Consider the following 27,918-nt stretch of genomic DNA (forward strand, 5'->3'; position numbering starts at 1 on the left):
TATATGCCAGTAAAACAATCTTGGAAATTCTGTTGCTACCACAGACAAAATCCGGTACTAACTGTTATCATTACTCAAAATGTATATACAAGGTGAAAATAATGTTGTTAGAATTATCTACATTAAGGGATTAAGCATTGCAATCTGAGAATAGTCTATGAACTGCACTGCTCTTTGTATATATATGCAACTGATTGGTATGCTGGATCAGTCTCCATGTCAGTAGTGCACCCTTTGTGATGAGTCCCCTTATAAACTCCCACATCACGATCTTCACTTATCTCACTCACAGTGTTTGCTACATCATAAATCTCCACTGCTCTGCTGTGTCCTGCAGTTGACTGATATGCTGGATCAATTTCCATCTTCTCTCTGTGATCTTCATCAGGTTCCACATAAATACACAAATCTTCATCTGTCTTCTTTGCTACATCACAAATTTCCACTGCACTGCTGTCTTGAGCTCTTGCAGCTGTCTGATATGCTGGATCAATCTCCTTCTCAACAGTGTCATCTTCGTGATGATTTGCCTTATTAGCTTCAACAACATGATCTTCACTTGTCTCCCTCTCAATGTTTGCTACATCATAAATGTCCACTGATCTGTTGTGTCCTGCAGTTGACTGATATGCTGGATCAATTTCCATCTTGCTAGTGTTCTCTCTGGCATCTTCATCAAGTTCCACATAATCATACTGGCTTGTAACATTACGAGATGGGTTAAGGACTGTATCTGTATTGTTGTCTCTGACATCTGAGTCTGTTATCTCATATAAATTAAAGTCTATTTTGACAGCATTACCATGATTGTCTACTATCTCATGGGATGTACTGTAATCCATCTTGACGGTACTCCCTGTGTTCTGATGCGGAGTTGACCGAATGTCTTGCATATACTCATAATATGGCTCATTAGAGGAGGAGCTATTAGCTTTTTTATATAACCACCTTAAATAAAGAGCTGTAGTACACAACAAGGTTAGGACTACGGATACAGCAACTGCTGCCCCAATTACAGCATAAACATTTCCATCTAATCCTCCTCCATCAGAAACTAGAACTATAATATGTGCAGCACATGTCATTTACAGTGTATCCATATCCTTTCTTACCTCTTCTACACACATCATCACTACCACTCCAGCTTCCATTACTCTGACAGGTCCCAGTGTCACTACCAGTTAACTTATAACCAGTGTTACATGTGAAACTACAAGTGTCTTCATAGGAAGGAACTCCATCATCTCCCAGTGAACAATTGATTATTCCATTAATAGGATCAGTTAGTGATGGACAGGAAACTAAAATTATTAGATCTCCAATAAAGATTACAGAAACACAATACACATACCTCTTCTACACACAATTTCACTATCACTCCAGCTTCCATTGCTCTGACAGGTCCTAGTGTCACTACCAGTTAGCTCATAACCAGTGTTACATGTGAAATGACAAGCATCTTCATAGGAATGAACTCCATCATCTCCCAGTGAACAAGTGATTGCTCCATTATTAGGATCAATAAGTGATGGACAGAGAACTATATAGCGATAACAGAATTTATGAGGTCACATTCATCCTAGACATAAGCTATGCATTAGCAATTCAGCTTTATATGGCTGCTATAGGGTACATCATACATTTTCAGCTGTTGGAAATGAAGCTTTTGAGGAAAGACAAACTGCACACCACCAGCAATTATACAATATAAAGATTTGGGTTTTTCTAACCACAAATATCACCCAAAGCCAACTTCATTTTCTATGACAGCTTGGCAGTATTGGCTAGGCATAATCACCAATGAGTATCTGTGCTTTGCCTTTCCTTTTACCTTCAAATATATGGTTGTCTTCTTCTTCGTGAAAGGAAACCATGCCGACACATTAATTTTCCACATAGGCACTTTCCTTAAAAAAGTGTATTCAGATACCAGAATTATTTGAAGTATTTAAGCCACTGTATATGTGTAGCTGCACTTATAAAACCAAGTATAAAATGATTGCTGATCCAACCACACCCCTAAATGATCAGAACACGTTCCTTGTGCTTACTGATCAGTATAATCTGTGAACATGTTGTGGTTGTGCTGTAGAAAACTAGATATGGCAAACTACACACCTTAGTAACCCTATTTCAAGGCAAGCAGGGAGATTTATTTATTTATTATGGCTTTACAGTACTTGAAGATCTGTAGGACACCTAGTCCTACAGCCTGTGTAAAGTTGTTACATAAAGTATGTTTGAAAAGGTGGAGAAAGGAGAAAAAGTCCATGACTGGACTTGAGCAGCCTCGAACCTGCAGCCATACAATTAATGCTTGAACCGGTCAGGATGTTTTCTCCTTGTCAATTTCATGTATATATGTATCCATAGGAACTCTAGAGAGTGACTTATTGTCTCAAAGTACCCCATGCCATGTGGAACCAAATGGACATTAGTTTATTTATTATGGCTTTACAGCACAAGTGCTCAAGGTCTGTAGAACACCCGATCCTACAGCCTGTTTAAAGTTTTTATGTTTGAAAAGGTGGAGAAAGGAGAAAAATCCATGAGATACTCTAACAAAGCAGTCACAGCCACACATGTATAACATTGACCAGATTTTACAAAACCGATCCAAATTGAGCATCAGGCTAACACCACCAGTGGATAACTACACTACCATACTATTGGTTTTGACCCTCAGCATTACTCAAACTACTCATTGACAAGCTGCTTTTAACAAACATCTTTCCTAGGTGGTGTGGCAAACTCGAATGGCGGTTTCTGGCCTTGTGGAAGACCTGGCTTCACGGAAACCAGTGGTGCACAGGTGGATGGACTCATATAGTTGGACAAACATTTTCTGTGTGGTTTTTGCTGCATATCAGCCACTAAGGAGCCAGCTTCGCCCTGTAATCTCATGTCTGGACTTTAATCATGAAATTTCTCCATTTTGAAGTCTAAACTCTTGCCCACCACTCTGCCCTCACCTCCCACCCCTTTGTGAGCACTCGTGATACTACTTCACTTGTCCAGCTGCTCAGATTTTCTATCTTATTTGGCAAGAAACTTTACAAGCAGCCAAGTACTGCATGGAGGTAGTCTGAAAGTTAATAAATTGATGCATTTCTTGAGTAAATTTCATATGCATACTCACTTCCCTTGGCAAGTTATAATGTCTTAAGATCTTTAAAACAGTTTATCTTGAAACTTCTAATATGCGATTTGGATTGATTTTCTAAAATCCAGTCACATATACTACAACAAAAAAGTTAACAATTAAAAATTGTTAATTTAAAATACCTTGTTTCACTATACTTTTTATCACTAGAACCCTACTTAATTTCTAATTTCTAATTGTATATTACCATAACTAAAATGCTGCAGACTAAGATCATAATAAGTTTTGCATCACCCACATCTATATTTGTGACCAGATTTTACAGAACCAATCCAAGTCGCACATCAGGAAAAATCAAACTAACACCACCAGTGGATAGCTACACTATCGTACTACAAGTTTTGACCCTCAGCACTACTCAAACTACACGAGGCTGGTTTTTACACACGTCTTTTCTGGGTGGTGTGTAGTGCTCAAATGGCGATTTCAGGCCTTGTGAAGGACCTGGCTTGGCAAGAATCAGTGGTTTACTGGTGGACAGCCTTATAATGTTGGCCAGACATGTTCTCTGTTGATTTTGCTACATATCAGCCAGTAAGGAGCCAGCACAGCCCTGTAATCTCGTGTCTGGACTCCAATCATGGTCTGCCTCCATTTTGAGGTCTATCTCTTGCCCTCCCCGCCACCCCCCAGCCTCCACCCCCCCATCCCCCAGCCTCCACCCCCCCATCCCCCAGCCTCCACCCCCCCATCCCCCAGCCTCCACCCCCCCACCCCCCAGCCTCCACCCCTTTGTGAGCACTCGTGATACTACTTCGCTCGTCCAACTGCTCAGATTTTCTATCTTATTTGGCGGGAAACTGTACAAGCAGCTACAAGTACTGGAAGTGGCTTGAAAGGTAACAGATTGATGCATCTTTTGTGTAAATTTCATACGTGTGCTTGCTATCCTTGGAGAGTTATGCTGGCTTCAATTCTTTAAAACCGTTTATCTCGAAACTTCTAATGTGCGATTTGGATTGTTTTTCCAAAATCCAGTCACATTTTGTGTCTAGTCTAGAAATGTTCCTTCCTCAATAAGCAAAATTTAACACACTATAGCATTTCCAATACTAAAGTTCTTATTACATTAATAAATCTGTGATTATACATGGATATTTAAGTGAAAATGTTCTATCAAAGTATATTTGGCTGCTCTATTAGAGTATCTTGATCTTTTAAAACAAGGGCATCTGTATATCCATCCCTAAGAGATTATAATGTAAGCTCTATGTTGTTGTGTTGTACTACATGTAGATCATCATTCATTCACTTTTGTGCTGCCAAACTTGAAAGCTAACTACTGAAATTTCAATAAGGGTCTGAACCCTAGCTTGTAAACCTGCTACCAAAAGTAAGTTGACTATTAAAGGCAAAAATCAGTTGTTAGGTAATCATTATTTTATTTCTTGTTTCTCAACACTGCCTGCATCAATTTCTACATAACCACACCAAAGTTTAATTATTTGATTATAGATTGTAGCAACTGATGATTCATGCAATAAAATTTAATGATTATTACAGAACTGGTGAAACTTAATTATATACTGTATATTTGTTGTAGTTGATTAGATTTTTGTGTAGTACGTGATTTGATGACTAATCATTTAATAATCAACGATTGGTGATTCCGAAGTTTAAATCAACCACTGCTATGACAGATGACAATGTTCCTCACCAATCAAACAACCACACGTCACTTAAGCACCCACCATTTTGGCTGTCAGATCCCTAAGTATGGTTTGTACAAGTTGAGGCACAGTTCGTGACTAGGGCCACTAACAATCAATGAACAATGTTCACTAAGTGATAGCTCCACTGGTGCCTGAAGTATCTACTGAGGTTCATGATCTGATCCTGACACCACCTGGGGGCAACCAGTACAATTCTCTGAAGAAACAATTAATTCAACAGACAGCTGTTTCTGCGCAATGGTGACTTCAGCAGTTGTTGGGAAGTGGGGAGGTTAAAAGTTGGGAACCTTTGCAGTTCCTTTGTCATTTGTAACACTTAGCTGGAGATACAGTCAGGAATGATGGTGCTTTCATTCGTGAACTCTTTTTACAGTGACTCCCATCCAATGTGGTCCTGGCCTCATGATCAGTTAGGGACACTACCCTATCTCAGAGCTGGCTAAAATTGCTGACAGGATCATGGAAGTAGCCACCTCCAATGTCCCAGCTGCTTTCACTCCCAGCATATTGACAGTAAGCCCTTTTCCCCAAGTTTTTGATAGGGCAAAAGTATACATGCTGAAATCACATGTCTCAAGGACAAGATCAAGATATTTCAATGTTGCTCATGCTAGTATTCTCCCCGCCACCATTTCCCCAGCCCTGCTGCTGATGCTCACTCAATTATATGCTAGTAACGTCAAAAATTTGGATCCCCTGCTCAAAGTTCCGTCCTCCATGCTCTTATTCAGGAAATGCCTCAGCTGGCCCAGCCACATACCTAGTTGTCTATTTACGTTACTGACAATGTAACAGGATTATGTTTTCTTGTGGACACCAAAGCTGAAGTTAGTGTTATCCCACTTCAGTATCTCACCACAAGTCTAATCTCATCACCCTGTAGGTTGTCAATAACACATCAATAATGACTTAATTATGGCAATCGACTTCTTACATTAAACATTGAACTCTGTCATACCTTTCAGTGGGTGTTCATAATCACTGATGTGAATAACCCCATTATTTTGGTGCTGACTTCTACAGTCTCCTTGAGCATAACAGGCTGGTGGATAACATTACACAGCTTCAAGTTCAAGGAGTTTCTGTTCAAGGATCATCTACTCTTTTTCAGTCATTCAACCATCGAATTTTTGAGGCAATACTATTGGACCACCATGCAATTGTAAGACCTGAACAACCTGTAAAGCAAAGCAAGGTGTCGCTCACTACATTCACAAGGTTGGCTCACCTGTATGTGCCCACAAAACAAGCCTGAACAAGAAACAGACCATCAGTGGCAACCAACTACCTTCTTCTTACACTAGCCGAAACAAAGTACAGTATCCTTGATAGCAGGCTATTAGCTTTTTATCAAACATTTTGATATTTCATAGAAGGTTGTGATTTTTACTCTTACCGATCACAACTATTAAAATTTTCCTTATACGGTCCAATCATAATCACAGTCCACAACAACTCAGACACCTTGAGTTCATTTCTCAATTTACAAGTGATATTCGTCACATCAAGGGTTCTGATAATAGTGTTGCAGATGCTTTGTAACAGGTTGAGACCAATTCAATTCATACAACACAGACAGTTTAGTTGACTTCAAGGACATTGGCACAGAACAACAAACTGATCCTGAACTTATCCACTTCATCACTCAAACTAGAATGCCAATGCCTTGTACTGGTTCCACCATGAGTAAACACACCAGCATATGGGAACCACAGAAGTTAGTCACGGCGCATTATGTGTGGTCAGATGTTAACAAAGATGTTTGTCAGTGGGCAAGATCATGCCGTAAGTGTCAGAAGTCAAAAGTCTACCACCACATGGTTACACCACTGAGCACATTCCCCACTTCTCATGTGAAATTCAACCACATTCACATTGATATTGTGGGACCACTCCCAGTTTTCAAGGTAACAGTTACATTCTTATTTGTATTGACCACTTCACTAGATGGCCAGAAGCACAGCCTATTCTAAAACAGTGGCACAGGCATTTGTTCACATTTGGATCTCATGCTTTAGAGTTCCATCCAGTGTAACATCAACAGGAAACAACAATTTGAATTAGCATTGTGGTTTTCACTCATGCATTTACTGGGCTGTAAATGCATTCGTACCACTTCTTATCACTTATTAGCTAATGGTATGATTGAACATTTTCATTGCCAGTTGAAATCTGTTTCAAAATCATACCCTCGCGCTAACACAGCCAATTGGGCGACAACACTACCTATGGTCCTGCTGGGTATTTGAACTATGTCCTTAACACACACAAAATTACTGCAAACACAACACAAACACCAGCCCAGGCAGGACAGTCTTGATGGCAGCATCTTACCATGCACTTTGACCTACCAGCTAATACTATAACATATTGGTATACGATGGCAACGGATCATATGCATAGAGGTCTTAGGCACAGGTAAAACTTTCATATATATATAGTACACTTGTAACACCTGCACACGTACTACACATTCCTCTGTTGTATGTGATATGTATGGGATGATAGTCTCCATTAAATAACTAAATGTGAACTATCATCTCCTACTGATCATATGCATGCCCAACAGGAATAAACATCACCTTAAAGGTTTGCTATACACTAGCTGTATTTATATTATACTTTTTCACCATTTGATATAAGTAACCAACTTTTTTGTGTAATAACTTTAGTGCAGCCACAATATGCCACAGTCCTAGGGTGATTTGCTGCATAATAATGGTGCAAAATTGACTCAGACCCTACATATATTCCTTCAAGAATTCTTGCATAGGGTAGTGCTACTACAATACTGATGATATAGATTGGGCAGTGTTGGAATCTGATTGGCAATGCATGCAGGGATCAGTTTAACTCATATTGATAAAAATATACAAATAATTTGTGACTATACCTAAAAGTGATTAGCATTATAGAGTCACTAGCATTGGTATTTGCCCTACATGCTCTACACTAACTAAAAGTCATAAGCATTGAATAACAGCATCATGTATTCACACAGCAGCATGCATGTGGTGATATATAATATAATATACTAGGTGTACCTGCGCAAAATGTTCTCTGTATATAGCATGTGGAACAGACACAAATGCCCTCCATTCATATATACACTCAATCATTACCCGTTCATTCAAACTAATGCTATACAGTAATCATTGCATTGCATATGAAATGCACACATACATCCACAGTATATGAAATTTAGTAACATCAACAAAGAATCTGATTATATACAATGTTCCTTGTGTAAGTTGTAAATCGGTGCTGTCCTTGCTGTGTAGATTCCACAATTTGCACAAAAATGACCAGGTGTCCTACAGACCTTCAGCACTTGTGCTGTAAAGCCTTAATAAATATACTAATGTCCATTTGGTTCCACCTGGGGTACTTTGAGATAATAAGTCATTCTCTAGAGTTCCTATGGATACTGTGATGCATTGTTGTATGATGTATGTATGATGCAATTGTAACTGTATTGATGTGTTGTAAGTTTCTGCTGCCATGGCAATTGTAGAGTGTAATTTGCTGTTAGTTGTAGTTGCTATGATTTATCTTGCTGTGATTAAGATTAGTAATCTATCTTATGTGAATTGAATGAACGCTCCTGAACGTGACATATATACTGGTGACGAGGATGACTACTACTACAATTGGGCAAATGCAAGAATTTGACCCAACAAGTGATCGGATTTCCACGTACCTAGAGAGAGCAGAAATCTTCTTTCAAGCTAACGAGATAGCAGAGGACAAAAGGGTCGCAGTGTTGTCAAAAATTGGAGGTAAGATTTATTCGCTATTGAGCGACCTCCTAGCACCAGAAAAGCCAGCCACCAAGTCATTTACTCAACTATCAGAAGCTCTGAAGAAGCACTACGAACCAAAGTCAGTGATTATCATGGAGAGGTTTCAGTTTCATCGCAGAAACTAGGCTGTTAATGAGTCAGTAGCTGAGTACAAAGCCGAATTGCATCATTTAGCAACCCATTATGCATGCTTTTGGAAATTACCTTGAAGAAGCCATCCGCGACCATATCATCTGTGGCCTTCACAACAAGAGTATCCAGAAACATCTTTTAGCTGAGGCTGAATTGACATTGACCAAGACGCTGGATATAACTGAAGGCATGGAGGCAGCTGACCATAACGCCCAGAAGTTGAAAGGTGCTGAGGGCAACTCTTTTCGAGTCAGTGAAGTTTCAGCTGTGACCAACCCTTGTTATCGTTGTGGGAGCTATTGTCACAAACCAAAGGACTGTCGTTTTAAAGAAGTAGAGAGTTGAAATTGTAAGAAGATTGGCCATCTAGCCAAAATGTGCCGTAGTTTAGTCATGGGTATAGACTGAAGTAGGGATTAAATGCTTACTACCATATATCTGTTCTCACTATATAGTTCACTAACTGATTAAATATCCACTAGTATATCCACAGGTCCCTACTTTTCTTCTATTATCCCTAAAATTCCTAATTTTCCTTATACTTGTTTACTTTTGTGTAGCTATGACTGGTGAACCCATGCATACCTCGTCAAAAGAAAGGGTGGCACCAGAGTTAATGTTTTCATCTGAATGTACACTCCAGCTATCAATTACTGACTCAAAAGTGAAATGGCCATTATGCTTTGCTTTCAGTTATGTTCAGCCCATTACATAGTGTTACAAACAAAGAACAGTAGGAGAAGAGCCTCTGATATCAGTCACCATGGAAATATGGATGATTCTTGTTTACAAACATAGGAAAAAACATTGTGCTACTGCAGATTGACTCGTTGGGCTGTCAGTAAAAAGAAATGGGACACAAAGGAGGACAAAGGTAAGTCCATGATGTGTGCATTGTATGTACTGCACATGCCAAAAGGCACCTGTATAGCTGAAGTGATGTTGAACGGTGAAAAAATGAAGCCTATAGCCTTAGTTGCTATTGAGTTACATCAGGCAGGCAGGCAGTTAGTCAGTAGAAATTCCATTAAATAATTTTTTTAACTTCATAGCAATCTATTGGAAGTATTTAGTGTCATACTGAAGATACTTTTTGGCTTGGATATACGTACCTACCAAGGTGCCAAGGTAGTATTGTGAAGCTAGCTTTTGCACGATACTTTGCCAAACTAAATGTAGTAGCATTTGGCTCTGTTCCTCATGGGTTGATGTTTAACATGTTAGAAGCTGTCAAGGTACCCTCTTCAGTAGTTCATTACATCCAATCTTTTTATTCCACTTTGTCTGTGATTATAACAAGCAAAACTTGGGAAACTGAACCAATTCCATTTCAAAGAGGTGTTTTTCAGGGTGATACTCTATCGCCTGTAATGTTTTTACCGGCCTTTAAACCCTTACTAAAGCTAGCTGAATCTTTGAATCATCCACATGGTTACCATATCAAGATTCCACTTAAGGATTCAGAATCTTTTCCTCCTGTTGACTCTTATGTGTATGTAAAATGGACAGAAGTTGGTGAGGAACCTCCTGGATTGTACAAGGCACGAATTGATCAATATTTTCTAGCCAGTTCTTGTAAAATTGTTTATGATGATTGTGATGACCATGTGGTCTCTGAAGTTATTGATTTACATACAGTGGAGTGGAAACCATGTTCTAAAAGAGCCAGGAAGTTTGTTTCCTTTGATGGAAAGCCTGCATTCACTAAAGTCAACTGGAAACCATCGATTAAGTTTGTTGACTCGATGGAGCACTCATTCAAAGGATATGCCGATGATGTCACCCTAATATCCTGTGATATCGATGTTCATAAGTCTGTATTGCAAACAATTGACCTGAGAGCAGCAGATTTAGACTTGACTTTTAAACCATCTAAATGTATTTCTTTTCTGTTTGACGGCACCAAAGTTGTTCAGAAAGGTTTGCCACTATCCAAAGGTTCAACCAGACCTATAACAGAAGGACAGACCAAATATTTGGGAAAATTGTTTGATGTCCCCGCTACGAAGAAAGCTGCGAGCAAGCGTTTGATAAATCGTCTTACTGATCTTCTTACTGCAACCGACTCACTCCCCATCCGTGGTGAGTATAAGCTATGGATTTACAGAAACTATATAATATCCTTGCTCAGGTTTCATTTATGTGTTGATGCTGTCTCTAATGGATCCATCTCTAAGTCAGAATCTATTGCTACTCGGTTTCTAAAGAAATGGCTTAATTTGCCTCGAAGTGCCACACGTGTTATTCTTTACTATCCTGATGTATGCTGCCCAAGTATTTCTCATGTCTCAAGGGAGGAAAAACTGAGTCTATTAGCTTGTGTCAGCTCTTCCTCTGACTTGCGGCTTCAGGAACTAAACTTGCAGCTGCGACTTGGGAGTGCTGCACTGCAAATCCAAGATACTGACTATTCCATCTTGTCTTCTGCTAAGAAGCAATTATCTGCTTTCCCATCGGCCCGATCACTGTATGTTACGGCTAAGAAGCAGTTAAGGGAACATACCAAGATGCAGTGTGAAGACCATTTACAATCTCTATCTGTCCAATCCAAATTTCAGAACTCAGCTGAGTTAGAAACTTCCTGCAGAACTTGGAACAGGCTGGTGATGGGTTTTCACCCTGGTCAATTATCTTTTCTCCTTCGTGCTGCATCTGATACTCTACCCACTGCTGTTAATTTATTGAGATGGTCTATTCAATCTGAAGCTAAGCGTGCTCTTTGTGATTCTCAGCGCCCAACAACTGCTCATGTGTTAAGTAGCTGCCCTGCAGCACTCAATCAATCACGGTATACTTATCGTCATGACCAAATTCTTTTCGTACTGACCACTAAGCTTACTGAATTCTTTGCTGGCACCCCACACATTCAAGTATTTGCAGATCTCCTAATTTCCATGCAAACCATTGCCCCTAGTCAACAATTCCATCTAGTCTGCTTATTACATCATACCGTCCAGACATTGTGTTATATAATTCTCAGAGTTCATCTGTTGCTTTGTTGGAATTAACTTGACCTCTGGACTCTAACCATCATATCGAGTCTGCTCGTGCACGAAAGCAGAAAAAACCAGAATATCTCCAGCTGTTGGCTGAGTTTGACCGCTTGAATGTTACTAACTATTATGACACTATTGAAATAACAGTACTGGGCCACTATCAAGTTTCCTCTATCAAGAATTTACTCAATCTTTTAAAGTTTGTTCACCCCGATATTGATTCTCCAAAGTCTGCTGTCAAGAATTGGTTGGATGATGCTGCCTTTGCCAGTATTTCTGCTTCTCAGAGGATATTTCTGGCAAGAAACTGTAAGGAGTGGTACACAAACTAATGATAGGCTCTTTTATTCTTCATTTTTGTATTGTAATAGCTACATTTTTTTTTGTTTGCCTTGCCATGCCCACAGTGTGATTCTGTTGTGGTGATTCACTTTGTGGTCGCATGTTGCCCGATGCCTCACATGCAATTTAACTTATGTACATTTAATTTGTTCATCATTATAATGATGGTTTCTCTCTCTGGAATAGGACACATTTTAAAACTTTTATCTTAGTTAAATAATAGTTTCTCACCTGATAGCAACACTTATAGCATTATTCTGAATTATGATTTTGGTGAGAAGATCGAGATACTCTAATAAAGCAGTCGGGCAATATAATATAACAGTCACTTAGCTGTAGTGGCAACCCCTTTTCAAAATTCCTGTGTAGCTACGCTCCTGCATAAAACTGTCAACTCAGATTCAATCTCAGAGAGTGTTGAAATTTTCCAGGTTAAAACTATGAACACAACCTTAAAGCACTTTAGCCTGAGATTCAGTCTAATTTAAAACTATGAGGTGCACATGGTTGTACTAGACATTACATCATCATCATCATTATACCGTCAAGCTCTATACTAAACATAGGATCATATCAGTGGTAGATCTAGAAATTTGCAAAGGGGGTTTCAAGTGTAGCAACATGTATACGTGAGTGTGTGAAGTTCTAGGAGGGTTAGGAGCATCGATCTCCTCAAGAAATTTTTGATGTAAAATTATCTATAAAAGACTGTAGCTGCACAGCTAGCTGCACAGCTATCTATCTACATGTATACACGTTTTGTGTGGTAACTTGGTTGATCAGCATTTCCTGTAGTTGACTGCTAAGGCATTACATCACAGAATTAGCACCTAATATATACAACTTTTTAATATTTTATGGGGCTTCACAAGTGACTTAGTCCAGCATGCATGCCCCACTGCACCACAACAGCTGTGTGTGGTGCAAGTGTTTATATAGCTACTCAATTAGCCAATCATCATTGTGTGAGCGATTAGAATGGCTTCGGATGTGTCTTGTGTATTCATGGAACTGAGCACACACACCACTAATTAAAATCTTGTCTGTTGCGGAAACAGTTTTCTAAAAGGATTTTCCATGAAAACCTTGAAACCCCCTAAATCTGCCACCGGGATCAGGTTTCACCTCTAATTACAAAACTGAATCAAAATCAGTATATACTCAAGACACAGCCTTAAATGGCTAGTATTTGGGTTATTGTGACTTGGACAAGTGTAGCTGTTGTCATATAGACTTTCACATGATCACTCCCCAAATTCCTGATTCCTTCCCAAAGAAACATACACTGGTTTCCTTGCAGACAACCATGTATTGAAGATGAAGAATTTTTTTTAATTCAGTATTCAGCCATTTGCTTTCTTGTTTTTAATTAATGATTTGAAGTTAAGTATACTATAGGCTATTCCATAAAGTGTTTCTACGATGGTTGTTACTGGCAGCATTTTAACAATCAAATATTCCTATTTTATTCAAACAAAACCCCCCTTCCTACACCCTTCATTAGTGAGTGACTAGTGCATTTGGCTATTGGCCTGACTCTATGCACCCGAATATTCTAGCCACCAGAATTTCTTGTTTGTCAGAAAGTGCTAGTCAAACAGTATAGTGTATTTACAATATCACACACTAGGAAGGCATACACGAACTATTGCGGGAATTTCAAATTTTTTGTTGTCAAGTGAAGTTCTGACTAAAAACCCTGCTTGCATTGTAGGATTTATTGCATCGATACTAGAAGAGATTTTATGGAGTGTAAATCTATTGTGGATTAAAAGCACAAGAGTTTCTGGCTTAAGTTGTCTAGTACCTATTGTAGTTGATATAATTATATGCATCTGGTTGGTAGCTATATGGTGGGTTGGTAGCTATATGGTGTATTTCATCAACACTACAAAATCTGCTAACAGCCTTCCAGTAAAATTTACTACAGTGGTCCCTCTATTATCAGAACTCATTGGGCCCTGAGATTTGTTTTGAGAATAGCCGGTAGATATCGTGGCCATGGAAGAGTGAGAATGTGAATACTGCATTTGGGTCCTTGGTGAGAAGCTTTCAGAAGGATAGAAACCTACTTGAGAAATATGATGAAGTTAGTTGAGCAGAAAATAGTCACTAAGAACAAGTCTAAACAGGCTTATCATCCTGCAATAACACCAGTCAATAATCACATATTGTGTATGATACTTCAGCTGCTATAATGCAAAATGGGGAGGGAGAATTTAAATGAATGTCTTCACAGAAGTCCAGCTATATGCGTATTACTACATTTGTATAGTGTCTTGTTTGCCATGCAAAGTGTCATATGGTTTCGCCCTTCATAAAGGTGAATTCATTGATGCTGTCTGTTTACGTTATGGCTTTACACCATCATTGTTACTGTCGCACTGTGTGTGTGGTAAGGATTTTACCTTGTCTCATGCCCTTAGCTGCCCACATGGTGCCTTTCCAATTATCCGGTATAATGAAGTACGAGATTTGGCTGCTAGTTTGATGACAGAAGTGTGCCATGATGGCCAGGTAGAGCCTCACTTACATGCCCTGTCTGGTGAGGTTATGCATCACCGTTCAGCTGTGCTTGATGATAATGCCAGAGTGGATATCAGAGCATCTGGTTTTTGGAGGTGCTTACATCATCGCACCTTTTTTGATGTTCGCGTTTTTAATTATTTTGCAGTCTCCAATCAGTCTACCACCTTGGCTGCCACTTTTCGTAGGCATGAGGCTGAGAAGCGTCGTGCTTATGAGGAGCATATACGCGAAATAGAGCATGGCAGTTTTACCCCATTAGTTTTTCCTCCTCCGGTGGAATGGGGAAAGCAGCCACTACCACCTATAAGCATTTGGATCAATTACTCAGTGAGAAGTGGAGTTCCCCATATTCAGTGGTGATGGGCTGGCTCCGTAGCAGTTTGGGGTTCTCCTTGCTTCGCTCCTCCATTATGTGCATCCGTGGTTCTCAATCACGCTCTAAGCGTCCTGGTGTGCCCCCGGCAGTAGATCTCACCGTCGCAGAGGGGCATCTACCAGTTCACTAACATTCCCTGGGCTTCTGTAGGTTCTTTTAGGTGTCTTTTCTGTAGGTAAATTCTTTCTTTTTCCCTTTTTATGTTGTTCTTCTAGCTTGTTTTCCATAGAGACGTGTGGGTGGAAGGGAGTGCCATTAGGGCCGGATATCCAAAAAGATGTAAAAAGATGATTTGGTTGATATAAAAAGATGATTTGGTTGATATCCAAAAAGATGTAAGTAACACGTACGATGATTCCTCTGGTTTAAAGATGCTCATGATTCAGGTAATTTTCAAAAAGATGCAAGTAACACATACGATGATTCCTCTGGTTTAAAGATGCTCATGATTCAGGTAATTTTCCCTTTTAACTTGAAAAGGTACACCACTCCTTGTAGCTTACAAGGCCTGTTACTGTATATTGTTTTTCAGTCGCTGTATGCCTGTTACATAAGCTAGCCCCTACTGAACTTTTATATACATCATTTCAGTGCCTGGCTACACCCCTTTGACAAAAATAGATAGCTAACCTTTAATATGGTACGTAAACACCCTTTATGCATTGAGTGAAGGTTTATTTCTGTAGCTCAAAGCCTGTTTGCTCACGTTGCTGTTGGACAGCCGTACCAACACGCAAACAAGCAGACACGTAGTTTTTGACAAACCAATTACAGGAAACCATGTGCGTGTCCACTGTGGAGGTGCTCTTGGGTTAAAAATGAATAGCGAATAGCATAAATGGAGGAGGGTGGTGAATGAAGTGTCAAAGATCTGGAGGATTATTCTCATCTGAAAAAGTGGTCCAGTCTGGGAAAACCGGTCTTATTGTCTATAAAAGTATTGAGAAATGCTGATTTTAAGTATTCAGTGTGCTGTAGCTCACCAATGGATGAAGCTATGAGTACCAAATTTTCACATGTTTTATACCAATTACTTACCTTCCAGAGCATCCACCATACAAGTAGCCAACAGCTAAGTTTCCCGCCATTTGAGATAGATTTTAAACTGAGGTTAACTGTATTAGGCTAGCTCCAAAGGGGTGGAAGACAGGGGCCGGAGGAAGGCAAGAGGCTATTTAAAAAATTAAAGAGGAAGGTGCAGGGGTGATAATTATTACCCCATAATTATGTATCAGCCCAGTTCCTATAGATATTGTATTCATCACTGGTTTTAGTCAACTGAAAAGTAACAAAATGGCACTTTTAATCCACCTGCAGTTCTCCATTGCAATGACTATTAATGTTCTTAATCACATGATATTACAACATTCAAGGTCTCACAAATGTGACGTAAGCCATTACTTCAGCTTTGTGTGATGTAGGCTGACTTAAGCATTTCAGGTAACCAAATTACTTTACATGCACCTTGTTGTTATACGTGTTGAATGAATTGCATATTATCTAACAAGTATGGATGGTAGTAGTGTTTAGTAGGGTACCCGTATGCACCAAAATACCACTGTTAAAAAAACCACCTTTATGGAATAGTCTTATATTATAGTGACATCAATTCAGCATTTACAACAAGAAAATGCAGACAACTGGAGATTGAATTTTAAAATACTTGAAACCCAATTTTGGTCCCCTTGCCTGCCCACATTCCTATCTGACCGCATGCAGTCACAAGAATAGAGACCAAACGAGGCCACTATTTCACTCTACAGTAGCAAACTCACAAGTGGCATGTGTTTCCTCTGGTTCCGACAAGTGTTTGCCTTCTACTACAATTTGCCTTTCTTTTATGTTCTAGACCACTTTACCAAAAGCTATGGAATGTTAATTGGTCATGGCTTAATAGAGGATGCACATTAAACAATTTTTTCTATGATATTGATGTCCAGAACTGTCCGTTCATTGCAACAAACGTAACTGCAACATTAGATTCTACCTCCCACAATAAAATGTTTCTAGGCATGCTTATAAAATGAATGAAGTGGCTAAACTGCTGTTGGCGAGGGTGACTGCTTGCCCACAGCTGGCTATTAGCCAGCAATATGCCATAAGAGCATAGCACATTAATGATTGAATGTGAGATTTGTAATGGAGGTCTTTCTGCTAGCAGGTCTCTAACCATTTAAAAACCTGGTGGATTTAAAAGACTTCATTATCTTCCAAAGATCAAAGCATATTATGTATACCATTATTTAACACTGCTTTGTTACCCTGCTATAGCATTCAAGGACACTCAAATTCTGCTTTACAGTTCCAACTGAACACATAACTGTAGTATGATCATAATGGCCTCGCCAATCAGTACTGTTTCATTTCAATCAGTACTGATTGAAATGAAACTTAGGCATGCGTGCACCATCTATAGAACTACAATAATTTAGTTCAAATAGAGTGAAAATCTCATGTTCACTGGTGAAGATATGGCTTCAAGAATGAAGTTGCAGTAAAGAATCAGCCTGGAAACACTTGCATAGAAGATCCTACTCTATCAGTATCCATTGAAGTGACCAGAATTAATCTTTAATGACAGTGTATATTATAAAGGGCAATAATGCTATATTATGATTCTGTTATGAGATAGTTTGCTGGGCTACAACTTACTATTACAATTGACTCTGCTTCCGTGTACTCTATGGCAATTGCTAATGTGAGCGATATAGGTTAAATTTTATCAAAACTCATGTGTAAGGTGAAATACAGCTACTTGATGGCTCATTTAAAATGACCACAACACACTACTGAGTCAAAAATGTAAGAAGAGAACGGCTTTGCAAATTAGTACTCACCGTAGAACAGGCAGAACACTACACAGAAATTCTACCCTACCACTTTCCCCCATCCACACAGGCACACACAAAAGAAAAAAATCAGCCCGATCTATGTAAGTCTAGTGGTCAAAGTCATCTTCTCCATGCAAAGAAACCATACCAAGTATTATTGACCCTTCTCTTGAATAAGCATATGTAAACCATATGAAATGCTTATACTACTGCAAAAAGCTGTACAACAAGGACACTTTAAAAATTCTCAACATGTCTTTGATAAAAGGGACCATTGAGGACTGGTACTAGAGACAGCCTTTACAACAAGGACAAATTCCCACATGTCCTAGGATAAAAAGGACCAGTGGAGACTGGGACTAGAGAGAGTCTTTACAACAAGGACACTTAAAGAATTCCCAACATGTCCTAGGATAAAAACGACCATTGGAGACTGGGACCGCTAGAGTGGGTCTTTATAACAAGGACACTTGAAGAATTCCCAACATGTCCTAGGATAAAAAGGACCATTGGGGACTGGGGCTAGAGTGGGTCTTTACAACAAGGACACTTGAAGAATTCCCAACACGTCCTAGGATAAAAAGGACCATTGGGGACTGGGGCTAGAGTGGGTCTTTACAACAAGGACACTTGAAGAATTCCGAACATGTCCTAGGATAAAAAGGACCATTGGGGACTGGGACTAGAGAGGGTATCCACAACAAGGACACTTAAGGAATTCCCAACATGTCGTAGGATAAAAAGGACCATTGGGGACTGGGACTAGAGAGGGTCTTCACAACAAAGACACTTGAAGAATTCCCAAAGATAAAAAGAACCATTGGGGACTGGGACTAGAGAAAGTCTTTACAACAAGGACACTTAAAGGATTCTCAACATGTCCTAGGGTAAAAAGGACCATTGGGGACTGGGACTAGAAAGAGTCTTTACTAACAAGGACACTTAAGGAATTCCCAGAACTTGGGACACAATAGGTAAATAATACCAGGACTGTCTTGGGATGTCTTTTAGCGTCCCAGTTCTTACAGGGACTACTTAGACTATAAGTGAATAACACAAGGACTATCTTGGGATGTTTGTCCTAGGTCTTGCAGGGACTATACTGGGCTTGGGACAGTATGGGTGAATATAGGTTGGGATGACTTTCATTCTCTGATAGGACAGAAAGGATTTGTCTTGGGACATTCTGTAATATCAAAGGACAAAATAGGACAAAGGGATTTGTCCGGGCAATCCTAGACATTTATGCAACACTGCTGGACAACCCTGCAATTGTAAGACCTGTAAAGCAAAGTGTCGCCCACTATATTTACACGGTTGGCTCATCTGTACATGCCTGCCCCTGCAGACTGTCTCCTGAATGCCTTGAGACAGCAAAGCAACATTTTAATACATTGGGGTTCATTAAATCATCTTCTAGTTGTTGGGCATTACCACTACATATGGTCCCAAAGAAAACTGGAGATTGGCACCCTTGTGGAGGTTACTGAGGCCTAAATAACATCACAATACCTGACAGATATCCTATTCTCCATCTACATGATTCCACCAGAACTCTACATACAAGAAGCAGCTATCTTCTCCAAGTTGGACCTCATTACAACCTACCATAAAATTCCAGTGGAGGAATCATCTATTCCAAAAAGACTGTGCAATCAAAACTCCTTTCAGCTTATCATATGCCTTTTGGACTACGCAATGTTGCTCAAACCTTTCAAAAATTTATAGATGATGAAGTACCACGAGATCTTCCACTTTGCTATGCTATGCATATATTGATGACACAAGCAAAGATTCAGAGGAACATGTGCAGCACTTAAAACAGGTTTCAGGGGCGTAGGGAGGGGGGATTCCAAGGGGTTCAGGAACCCCCCTGTAAAATTTTGACTTCTAAGTATACAGCAGGACCCTAACACACCATTTAGTGTGGCAGGACAAAACAAGTGAGTAATATAGTGTACGGCACAGCACAGCGATTGATAAAACTTGCATTCATCACTCAGGGAAGGATTTACAGAGGTAATATGAGCCCTCTTCAAAACTTGCTTAAAAGATTGATATACTCTAATAGAGCAGTCAGGTATATACTCTAATAGAGCAGTCAGGTATATACTCTAATAGAGCAGTCACGTATACTTTAATAGAACATGCATGTAAATATCCATATCCATATGTTAAGGAACATCATTAGTAAAGTTTTTCAGACATTCTAACATTAAATGCAAAACTGAGCTTATACTGCTATACGTAGCTTTGGTGTGCAGTGTTTAAAGATATAGAACTCCAGCAATTTATCACTTGTGTTATGCAAAATGAATCCATGATGCTGTGTTGTGTAGTTATAATGTTTTGATTGTAAGTCATTCCATTTGTTTCAATGGGTTCATGCTCCCTATACCAGTGAGAGATAACTATCACTTACAGATTACTATATGTGTCTCTATGTGTTATGCTATCTGGTAGCTTTATCTGGTAGCTTTATCTAGTACTAGCTTCATCCCAGGGGCACTTATACACATTATAATTAATGTAATTTTTTGCATAAAATATACAGCAATTTGTAAGTTTTGATTCATTAAAATATTGAAAGTCTCTCAGCGGCTGGGGGCTGTGCCCCCAGACCCGTGCTTCTGGTAACTCAATACTGCTGGTGGAACCGCCCTTTAAAAAATCCTGGCTACACCCCTGAGGTTTTCAATGTTTCACCAAATGTGGAGACATTTTTGGCCACCATTTAAATAGTCAAGGTGTACATCCATTAGATGACGAAGTATCAGCCACCAGAGTTTCCTCAGCCATCTACTCAATGTAAGCTACATGAATTTTTGGGATGAGTGATTTTTTACCACCATTTTATTCTCCACTGTGCACACATACCCCAGCCACTGAAAAATCTACTTTCCAGAGTCACAGTAGCAAGCAAACACTCCAGTGGAATGGCAAAACCACACAACATTTATAGACATAAAACAAGCGATTGCTGATGCTTCACTGCTAATGCCTGATGTCGCTACTCACGCTATGGTGGATGCATCTGATACAGCTGTAGGAGCAGTTCTCCAGCAAGAAATAGACCATCAGTGGCAACCAATTGCCCTCTGATCTCTTATACTAGCTGATACAAAGTACAATATCTTTGATAGGGTGTTTCATAGAAGGTTGTGATTTTTTTACACCATACAGTACAGTAGTACTGTATATTAGGGATCATGCAGTTTTGGGCTTTCTTGCCCAAAAATATTACCCTAAAGCTAGCCTCAAATTCCCTTCATAACAGCTTGGCAGTATTGGTTAGGCATAGCCAAGCCCAAAAATGCCTTCAGAGAGACCCCCAAACCCTTCCAACAAGTTTCTACGAAATTTCTATTTAACAGAATTTTATTCTGACTATAGTATGTTCACGTTAAGCTGAATCCTAAAAAACAGCTAAAAATTAAAAGTAGACTTTTTCTCAACAGAGTTAACATTTCAGCCAACCAGGTGATTATTGGTAACAGCAAAGGTGTCAACAACAGACACGCATGGTTTGGCTCCATTCCAAGTTTGGGAAATGGCTGGAATGGACACTGTACTTATATGGCTTCCCCATAGGAAATGTATTGTGAAAATTTTGATTGGCCATAAATATTATGTCAAACATTTTGAACAAAAAGATTTTGAAATATTTTTAGCGAGTCAAGCAGCACTACAAATCAGCCAAATTTCAAGATAGTGTGTAATTGCATCCATGAGTTATTAATGTTTTTGAGGATTCAGCTCAACATGAACATACTATAACTAACTAACTAACTGATGCCTCAGCTAAGCATAACTTGACAATGGATAAGGCTACGGGCTTGATTTTTTTCACTGTTCAACGTCGCTTCGTCCCAAGACGTGCCTTTTCACCAACATAAGTACGTACAATACACGTATCATGGACTTACGTTTGTCTTCCTTTGTGTTCCATCTTTTTGCTGACAACGCAAGGTGTCGATTAGCGATAGCGCGGTATGGTTTCTCTCTGGCTCTATCATGCTTTTAGTCCGCATTTCCGTAGCAACTGGATTCATTGCAGAGAGTTTCTTGGTTTGTAACACTGTGTAACGCTGTGTAACGAGTGGACATAGCTACAAACAAAGCGTAATGGCCACCTCACTTTTCAGTGCATAGTTGATTGTTGGGGTGTGTGTTCAGACGCAAAATTATTTTATGGAATGCCTGGCGCCATTCTTTCTTTTAATGTGGTACATGTGGATTCGGTAGTCATAATTGTGTTATATAAAAATGTAAACAAACAAGTAGAAGGAAACATTAGGAATTTTAAGCTGGATTAGGGACCAAAGAACAAAAAGCAGGGAAACAAGGGAATAGCTAAAAAGTTGTGAAACAAGGAAGGTTGCCTATACCTGCAGTGGACATCTAATCCCTAACCCAGTCATGGTTATAGACTAAAGAGTAGGGATTAGATGTCCACTAGTATACCTGCAGGTATAGGCAATCTTCCTTGTTTCACAACTTTTTAGCTGTTCCCTTGTTTCCCTGCTTTTTTGTTCTTTGATCCCTAATCCAGCTTAAAATTCCTAATTTTTCCCTCTACTTGTTCTTATACAGATCACAAGCCATTAACATTTGCCATAGTCCATGACAACTCAGACACCTAGAGTTCATTTCTCAATTTAAAAATGATATTTGTCACATCAAGGGTCCTGATAATAGTCACAGATGCTTTGTAACAGGTTGAGACCAATGCAATTCGGGTACGCAGACTGCTAACTTCAAGGACATTGCCGGGTAAACAACAAATTTATCTTGAATGTATCCAATTGAGACAGACTTCATCACTCAACAATTAGAAAACCTCTCAAGCACCGTATGATGGCCCTTATGAATTTCTTATTTGTACAGTGGAACCTCTCTTAACGGTCACCTGAGTTGGGCGGTCACCTCAACATAACAGCCACATGATTATGGTCCCGAACAATTCCCAATCAGTTTGTACAGAAATAGTTTGCATTAAACGTTTACCTCTATAACACGTATAACGGCCAGCTTTAGCAGTCCCAAACAGCACCTCGCTATACAAAAGGCCTCGCACAAAGCAGCCAGCTATAATCATTATGGTGAGTATAAACTAGTTGCACTACTTCATACTTCTGTAATATGGAAAAGTTATAAACTCACAGTATAGAAAAGCTTGTGGCCACTCCATGGCTTTGCTTCTTCATGTGATTCTAATTAAAGCTCACCCCACGATCTTGATTCCTGGATTAGTAATTGTTTAGTTAACATTAACAGTTCACCGTCTTTAAGGAAGTCCCTGTTTTTACTTCACAGACTTTGTAGCTAGGAATCATAATCAGCTCAATTGCTGTCTCCAAACTCAGAGTAGCTTCAGGCTCTTTTCTGCTAGCTAATTTGTCTGCTGTGTAAGTAGGCGGTGTACTGGAGTGTAGCTAAATGCATTTTTATGTAACTAAACGTGAGTTTATAAGTCCCTGGAACCTTTGTTTAAAGGCTAAACCTCGGTTTATGGCCTATGGCTGCTTTATGGAGGATATTGAGTTAGGCAGCCACCTCTCTATAAAGGCCAAATATTTCTGGCCCGAAGGTGACCGCTTTAGACAGGTTTCACTGTAACAAGAAACATTTTACTTTAAACATTAAAGGATGCAAGGAAACTGTTACCATGGATCAGTTAAAGCCAACTTACATAGAAGCTCCTGATTCAGCATCATACCTCAGCCCCCATTACCAACTTTTACTGTTTTGGAACCACCACCTGCTCTAGCTGCCAAGTGCAATGGCCTGCTCATTTGTTATTGGGGAGAGTATTGTAACAACTGATGATTTCATGTGATAAAATATAATGATTATTCTAGAACTGGTGAAACTTAACTACGTTTGTTGCAATTGATTAGATTTTTGCGTTGTACTTAATTTTGATGAGTAATAATTTAATACTCAACAAGATCACGTGTATGCAGCACAATTCCATGATAGTGGGAGGCATAGAATGGTCAATTAAGGTGAGAATTTTTTCTGCATTCTTCATGTTTTAGCTACATGACTACCTGTATTCACAGGCTTTCTTCTCACAGGGGATAGCATTCACAGAACAGAAAGAATTTAGCTATGCATATTAACATGGCATAAGGGTAACTAAAGGGTTGGAGTCCCTCCACTCTTGTTCAATAGTCTTTGCACCTTTCAAGAATGAGATATCTACTCCAATAGAGCAGTCATATATATCATACAACTGAACTAGAGGCCATTCCTTAATTACTCAAGTCCTCTGCTCAGTGTTTATGTCTTGTCAATTATTTTAGTACTAGTAGGGGTTGATACAGAGGGGTTTCTGAGATTTCCAGAAACTGGTCAAGTATTCAGGCATGATTTTGCATTGGTTTGCAAAGTATCAAAAATTCAGATATAGAAATACTCTAATAGAGCAGTCAACTACCCTAATAGAACAGTTAAAGTTAAGTTTACCAATGGCATCCATGTCCGTTATATGCTTCAACCCTTTAACGTAAGCTCTACCTCTAACTGTTTATCCTGCTCCTGATGCTATGGCAGCAGAAACAAGCATAAGCAGCCTATATAAATATCAAATCAATCTGTCAATTCCTAACATGTTTAAAATGTCCATTTTGAAGATTTTTTGGTGAAAATTCTTGTCAGATTTAGTCTAAAATCACATTAATTTTCTGGAGGAGCATGCCCCCAGTCCCCCTAGACTTAAGGTTCATGCAAAGGAAATTTGGAAACCTGTCACCAAAAATTCCTGGAACCACCCTTGACTAGGGTGACAAAATATGGCTGGAACAATCTCACAAGTGGAATTATTATTATTTTAAACCAGATGGAGACTTATAATTTATGTCGTGCTTATTGCATGTATGTAAATAATGAGTGTACAGGCTATTGAGTCAGCCTCAACCCTGAACCATAAAATCACACTGAAGAAAAAATTAAGTGTGCTTTGCATACAAAAGTGTGCCCTGTGACACACACTTTGTCACAGGGCACACTTCATTTTTTTACAGTATGTACTCAAACAAAACAGTCAAGCATATAATCACCCCCCGCCTATACCAGTTTTTGCTAAACTATGAAATGAGAATCAGGCAAAACAATAATGGGTGGCCTTAGTCTAGCAGTACAGCAACATCATGTTATGACTTTGTGCTCAATTGGTCAATTGTCAAAAAGATGCACATAATAAGTACATAGTAATACCTGAGCTTGGTGTTGATGATGGTGACATTGACGGTGTTGATGATAGTGACATTGACGGTGTTGATGATAGTGGCATTGACGGTGTTGATGATAGTGGCATTGACACTGTTGACAATTTTGATCCCACTGTTGATGATGGTGATCCTGACATTAATGCTATAGATGTTCTTGATGTTGACATTGACACTGCTGATGATGTTGATCCCACTGTTGATGATGGTGATTCTGATATTGACACTGTTGGCTGCAGCATTAACTGTGATGAGGAGGACACAGCTGTTGTTTGGAGAACTATCAAGGATATTTTGAAGAGAATGACATTGCCATATCCCATCATAATATCAAACACATTGCGGTCAAGTGCATACTGATCTACATGTATTACATTATTTTAGTAAATTGCAGACATTAGAATAATAGTCATGACAAAGTTGCAGGTCAACAATTGGTAAAGACATGCAATGAAAATGAGTTAATAACAACCACTAACCTTCAGGTCCACTACAGAAGACAATCCTGTTAATGGCTATGGTACCAGTACTGAGTGTAATGATAATTTTGTTAACGACAGATATTTGTGATGGTATTGGAAGTGTAAAATTGTACTGTCCTTCATTAGTTGTCAAAATATACAGAGGAACTTCAGGTGCAGATTCAGAAGATCCATTTGCCTGAGTAAACAGCAGTCTCACTTCACCTGATGTATCAGGTATAAAGTATGTCATCAACACTTTAACCTGTTGAAGTGGGTTAGTGAAGTCTGCAATAACTATTGAAGCAAGAGTATTCCACACATAGTACTGGTTAGTGTCTGTACTGTAGTTAAATAGTTGATGGCTATTACAGTGATACAAGTTCCTTGAAAGGTTACAGTTCTCAAAGCTGCCATTGTTACTACTAGGAGGAGTTATTGTTGTGCTCGAAGGAACGACAGGTTGGAGACCTACATATAACAAACACATCAGACCTCTATTCCAAACTAAGTTATAACGTACCATCTCCACACTCACATGCTCCGTTCACCAGCTGAAGTAAACATAGCACACAAATTAGACTAGCGCACTTCATCATCGCGTTAACCCAAATAACTGAAACCCGCTAAATTCTTCTTAATATGTGTGCGACCAATATGATAACCACAATCACTTATGGCCTGTCACGCACGTGATAACTGTTGAAGTCCAGTAAGATTGTAAGAAGGATCGGTAAGAAGATGATGGTTTCTTTCTCTCTCTCTCGTCGATTATTAGTGCAAGAGATATGATTAGTTTTTTGAGATCCTCAATACATTGGATGTCATTTACCCTGACCACTATAGATGATACCATAGATATTATATACTACGGTACGTAGTACATACATCTATGATGATACTGTATGATCCATCCGCCCACGCATCCGTAATAATGGTGAGATATTCTAATAGCAACATTTGGGGGGGGGGGGGGGGGGGGGTACCTTTAATATACAGACACCACTGTGCAACTTACATTGAGGGGGAGGGGGGCATGGATCTGCATGTATTGCTCTAAAACTGACTTAATGCACAAAAGTCCCCTACAGCCGAGAGCAACAGACCAAAGCCAAGAGTATGAGAACAATTTTAGTAGTGAATTGCAATGTAGGTATATAGAAAATGGAGCAAGAATTGGTTGTCAACTCTAGTAAAGAGTCTATACCGCATATATTAGCTAAGGATATCCATGGCTCTACAAAGTATCATGGAATAGAGGATATGTGCATTTATTATTTGAATGAAAAATGATCAGTATAATGAGATTAACAGCGTGCCCAAGAATTTTTGACGGTGAACGATTATCGTGAATCCCATACAATAGTATGGGTAGCAAATGTGGCTCGGACTATAACTCGCCATATGAACTAAGGGTGAGACTTCTTGTTCCAGTTACTCTGTTATACATGTAAAAGAATCTATCCTGGAGAAACTCTCGTAACCAGTCTACTTTTTGCAATTCGCACTTTCTATGCATGTCTACAATGCATTTGTTCACCGTCGTGATGTCACTTTTTTATTAGAATGTTTTCGGTCGTAAAGATGTGCATATCCTCTATTCACAACGTACATTGTACATGCTAGTATGCATATATTGTTGACTAACATCCGGCAGTCAGTAGCATAGACAATTCTAAGTGGGGTGGGGGAATGCCCCCTGCTGAAAAATAAGTTTTGAAAAGTTGCAGTATACTGTTGTAGATTGGAAAATTTTGTGTTTAAAATATTTCGAATGTAGTGGTGTTATACAGGTGTCACATTACTAGTGTACACAAGATGACGGGTCACATTAACACACCCTACCTACCACACATTGATGGATAGGAGGGGACCCACCACTAACCTTCAGGTTCACTACAGAAGACAATCCTGTTAATGGCTATGGTACCAGTTTGGAGTGTCATGATGATTCTATTGACAGCAGGTATTAGTGATGTTGGAAGTGTAAAATTGTACTCTCTGTGTGTGTGTGTGTGTGTGTGTGTGTGTGTGTGTGTGTGTGTGTGTGTGTGTGTGTGTGTGTGTGTGTGTGTGTGTGTGTGTGTGTGTGTGTGTGACAGTGTGTGCGCATGCGTGTGTATGTGTGCGCATGTGTGTGTGTGTGTGTATGCGACTGTGCGTGTAGGGGTGGGGTAAGGGGAAGGGGAGGGAAAACTTACACAATTTAAAATGTTATACCATATAGAGGGAAATATTGGTGGGGGTAAACTTTGGCGAATAGCATGTTGGCAAAATAAATAATTTTGGTGGCGAATTCAAGTGTAATCTTTAGCTATGAAGATGCTAATCTCAGGCACTACGAGTAATTGGCATTGGAAAATGTGTAACATATCGCCAA

General features: G+C 39.3%; 2 protein-coding genes across 3 annotated transcripts in view; one reads left to right on the forward strand and one right to left on the reverse strand.

Moving 5' to 3' along the window:
* Positions 1–27,530, reverse strand: LOC136267387 (uncharacterized). 2 transcript variants are annotated; one of them, XM_066062518.1, is made up of 6 exons: positions 26,062–26,389; positions 25,557–26,009; positions 25,067–25,357; positions 1,352–1,540; positions 1,113–1,301; positions 1–1,060 (listed from the first exon to the last, which is right to left on the reverse strand). In XM_066062518.1, exons 1-6 carry the CDS (start codon positions 26,135–26,137, stop codon positions 156–158), a joined length of 2,103 nt encoding a protein of 700 aa, XP_065918590.1. In that variant the 5' UTR covers positions 26,138–26,389; the 3' UTR covers positions 1–155. The 2 variants fall into 2 exon arrangements, with proteins under 2 accessions (XP_065918590.1, XP_065918591.1); XM_066062519.1 differs by lacking the exons at positions 25,557–26,009; positions 26,062–26,389 and adding an exon at positions 27,424–27,530.
* The window catches only part of LOC136267390 (uncharacterized), a 158,934-nt gene that overhangs the window by 23,180 nt on the left and 107,836 nt on the right, over positions 1–27,918 (forward strand). The window lies entirely within an intron of this gene.

This window comes from Dysidea avara, chromosome 9, assembly GCF_963678975.1.
Source record: "Dysidea avara chromosome 9, odDysAvar1.4, whole genome shotgun sequence".
Taxonomy (NCBI): domain Eukaryota; kingdom Metazoa; phylum Porifera; class Demospongiae; order Dictyoceratida; family Dysideidae; genus Dysidea; species Dysidea avara.

Bases quoted from the DNA above. Each gene is read 5' to 3' on its own strand.
- LOC136267387 (XM_066062518.1), bottom strand. From the start codon at position 26,137: ATGATGAAGTGCGCTAGTCTAATTTGTGTGCTATGTTTACTTCAGCTG. The intron at 26,010-26,061 runs GTACGTTATAAC...TGTTATATGTAG, and splicing joins AGCATGTGAGTGTGGAGATG to GTCTCCAACCTGTCGTTCCT. The intron at 1,541-25,066 runs GTATTACTATGT...ATCGCTATATAG, and splicing joins ATCATCAACACCAAGCTCAG to TTCTCTGTCCATCACTTATT.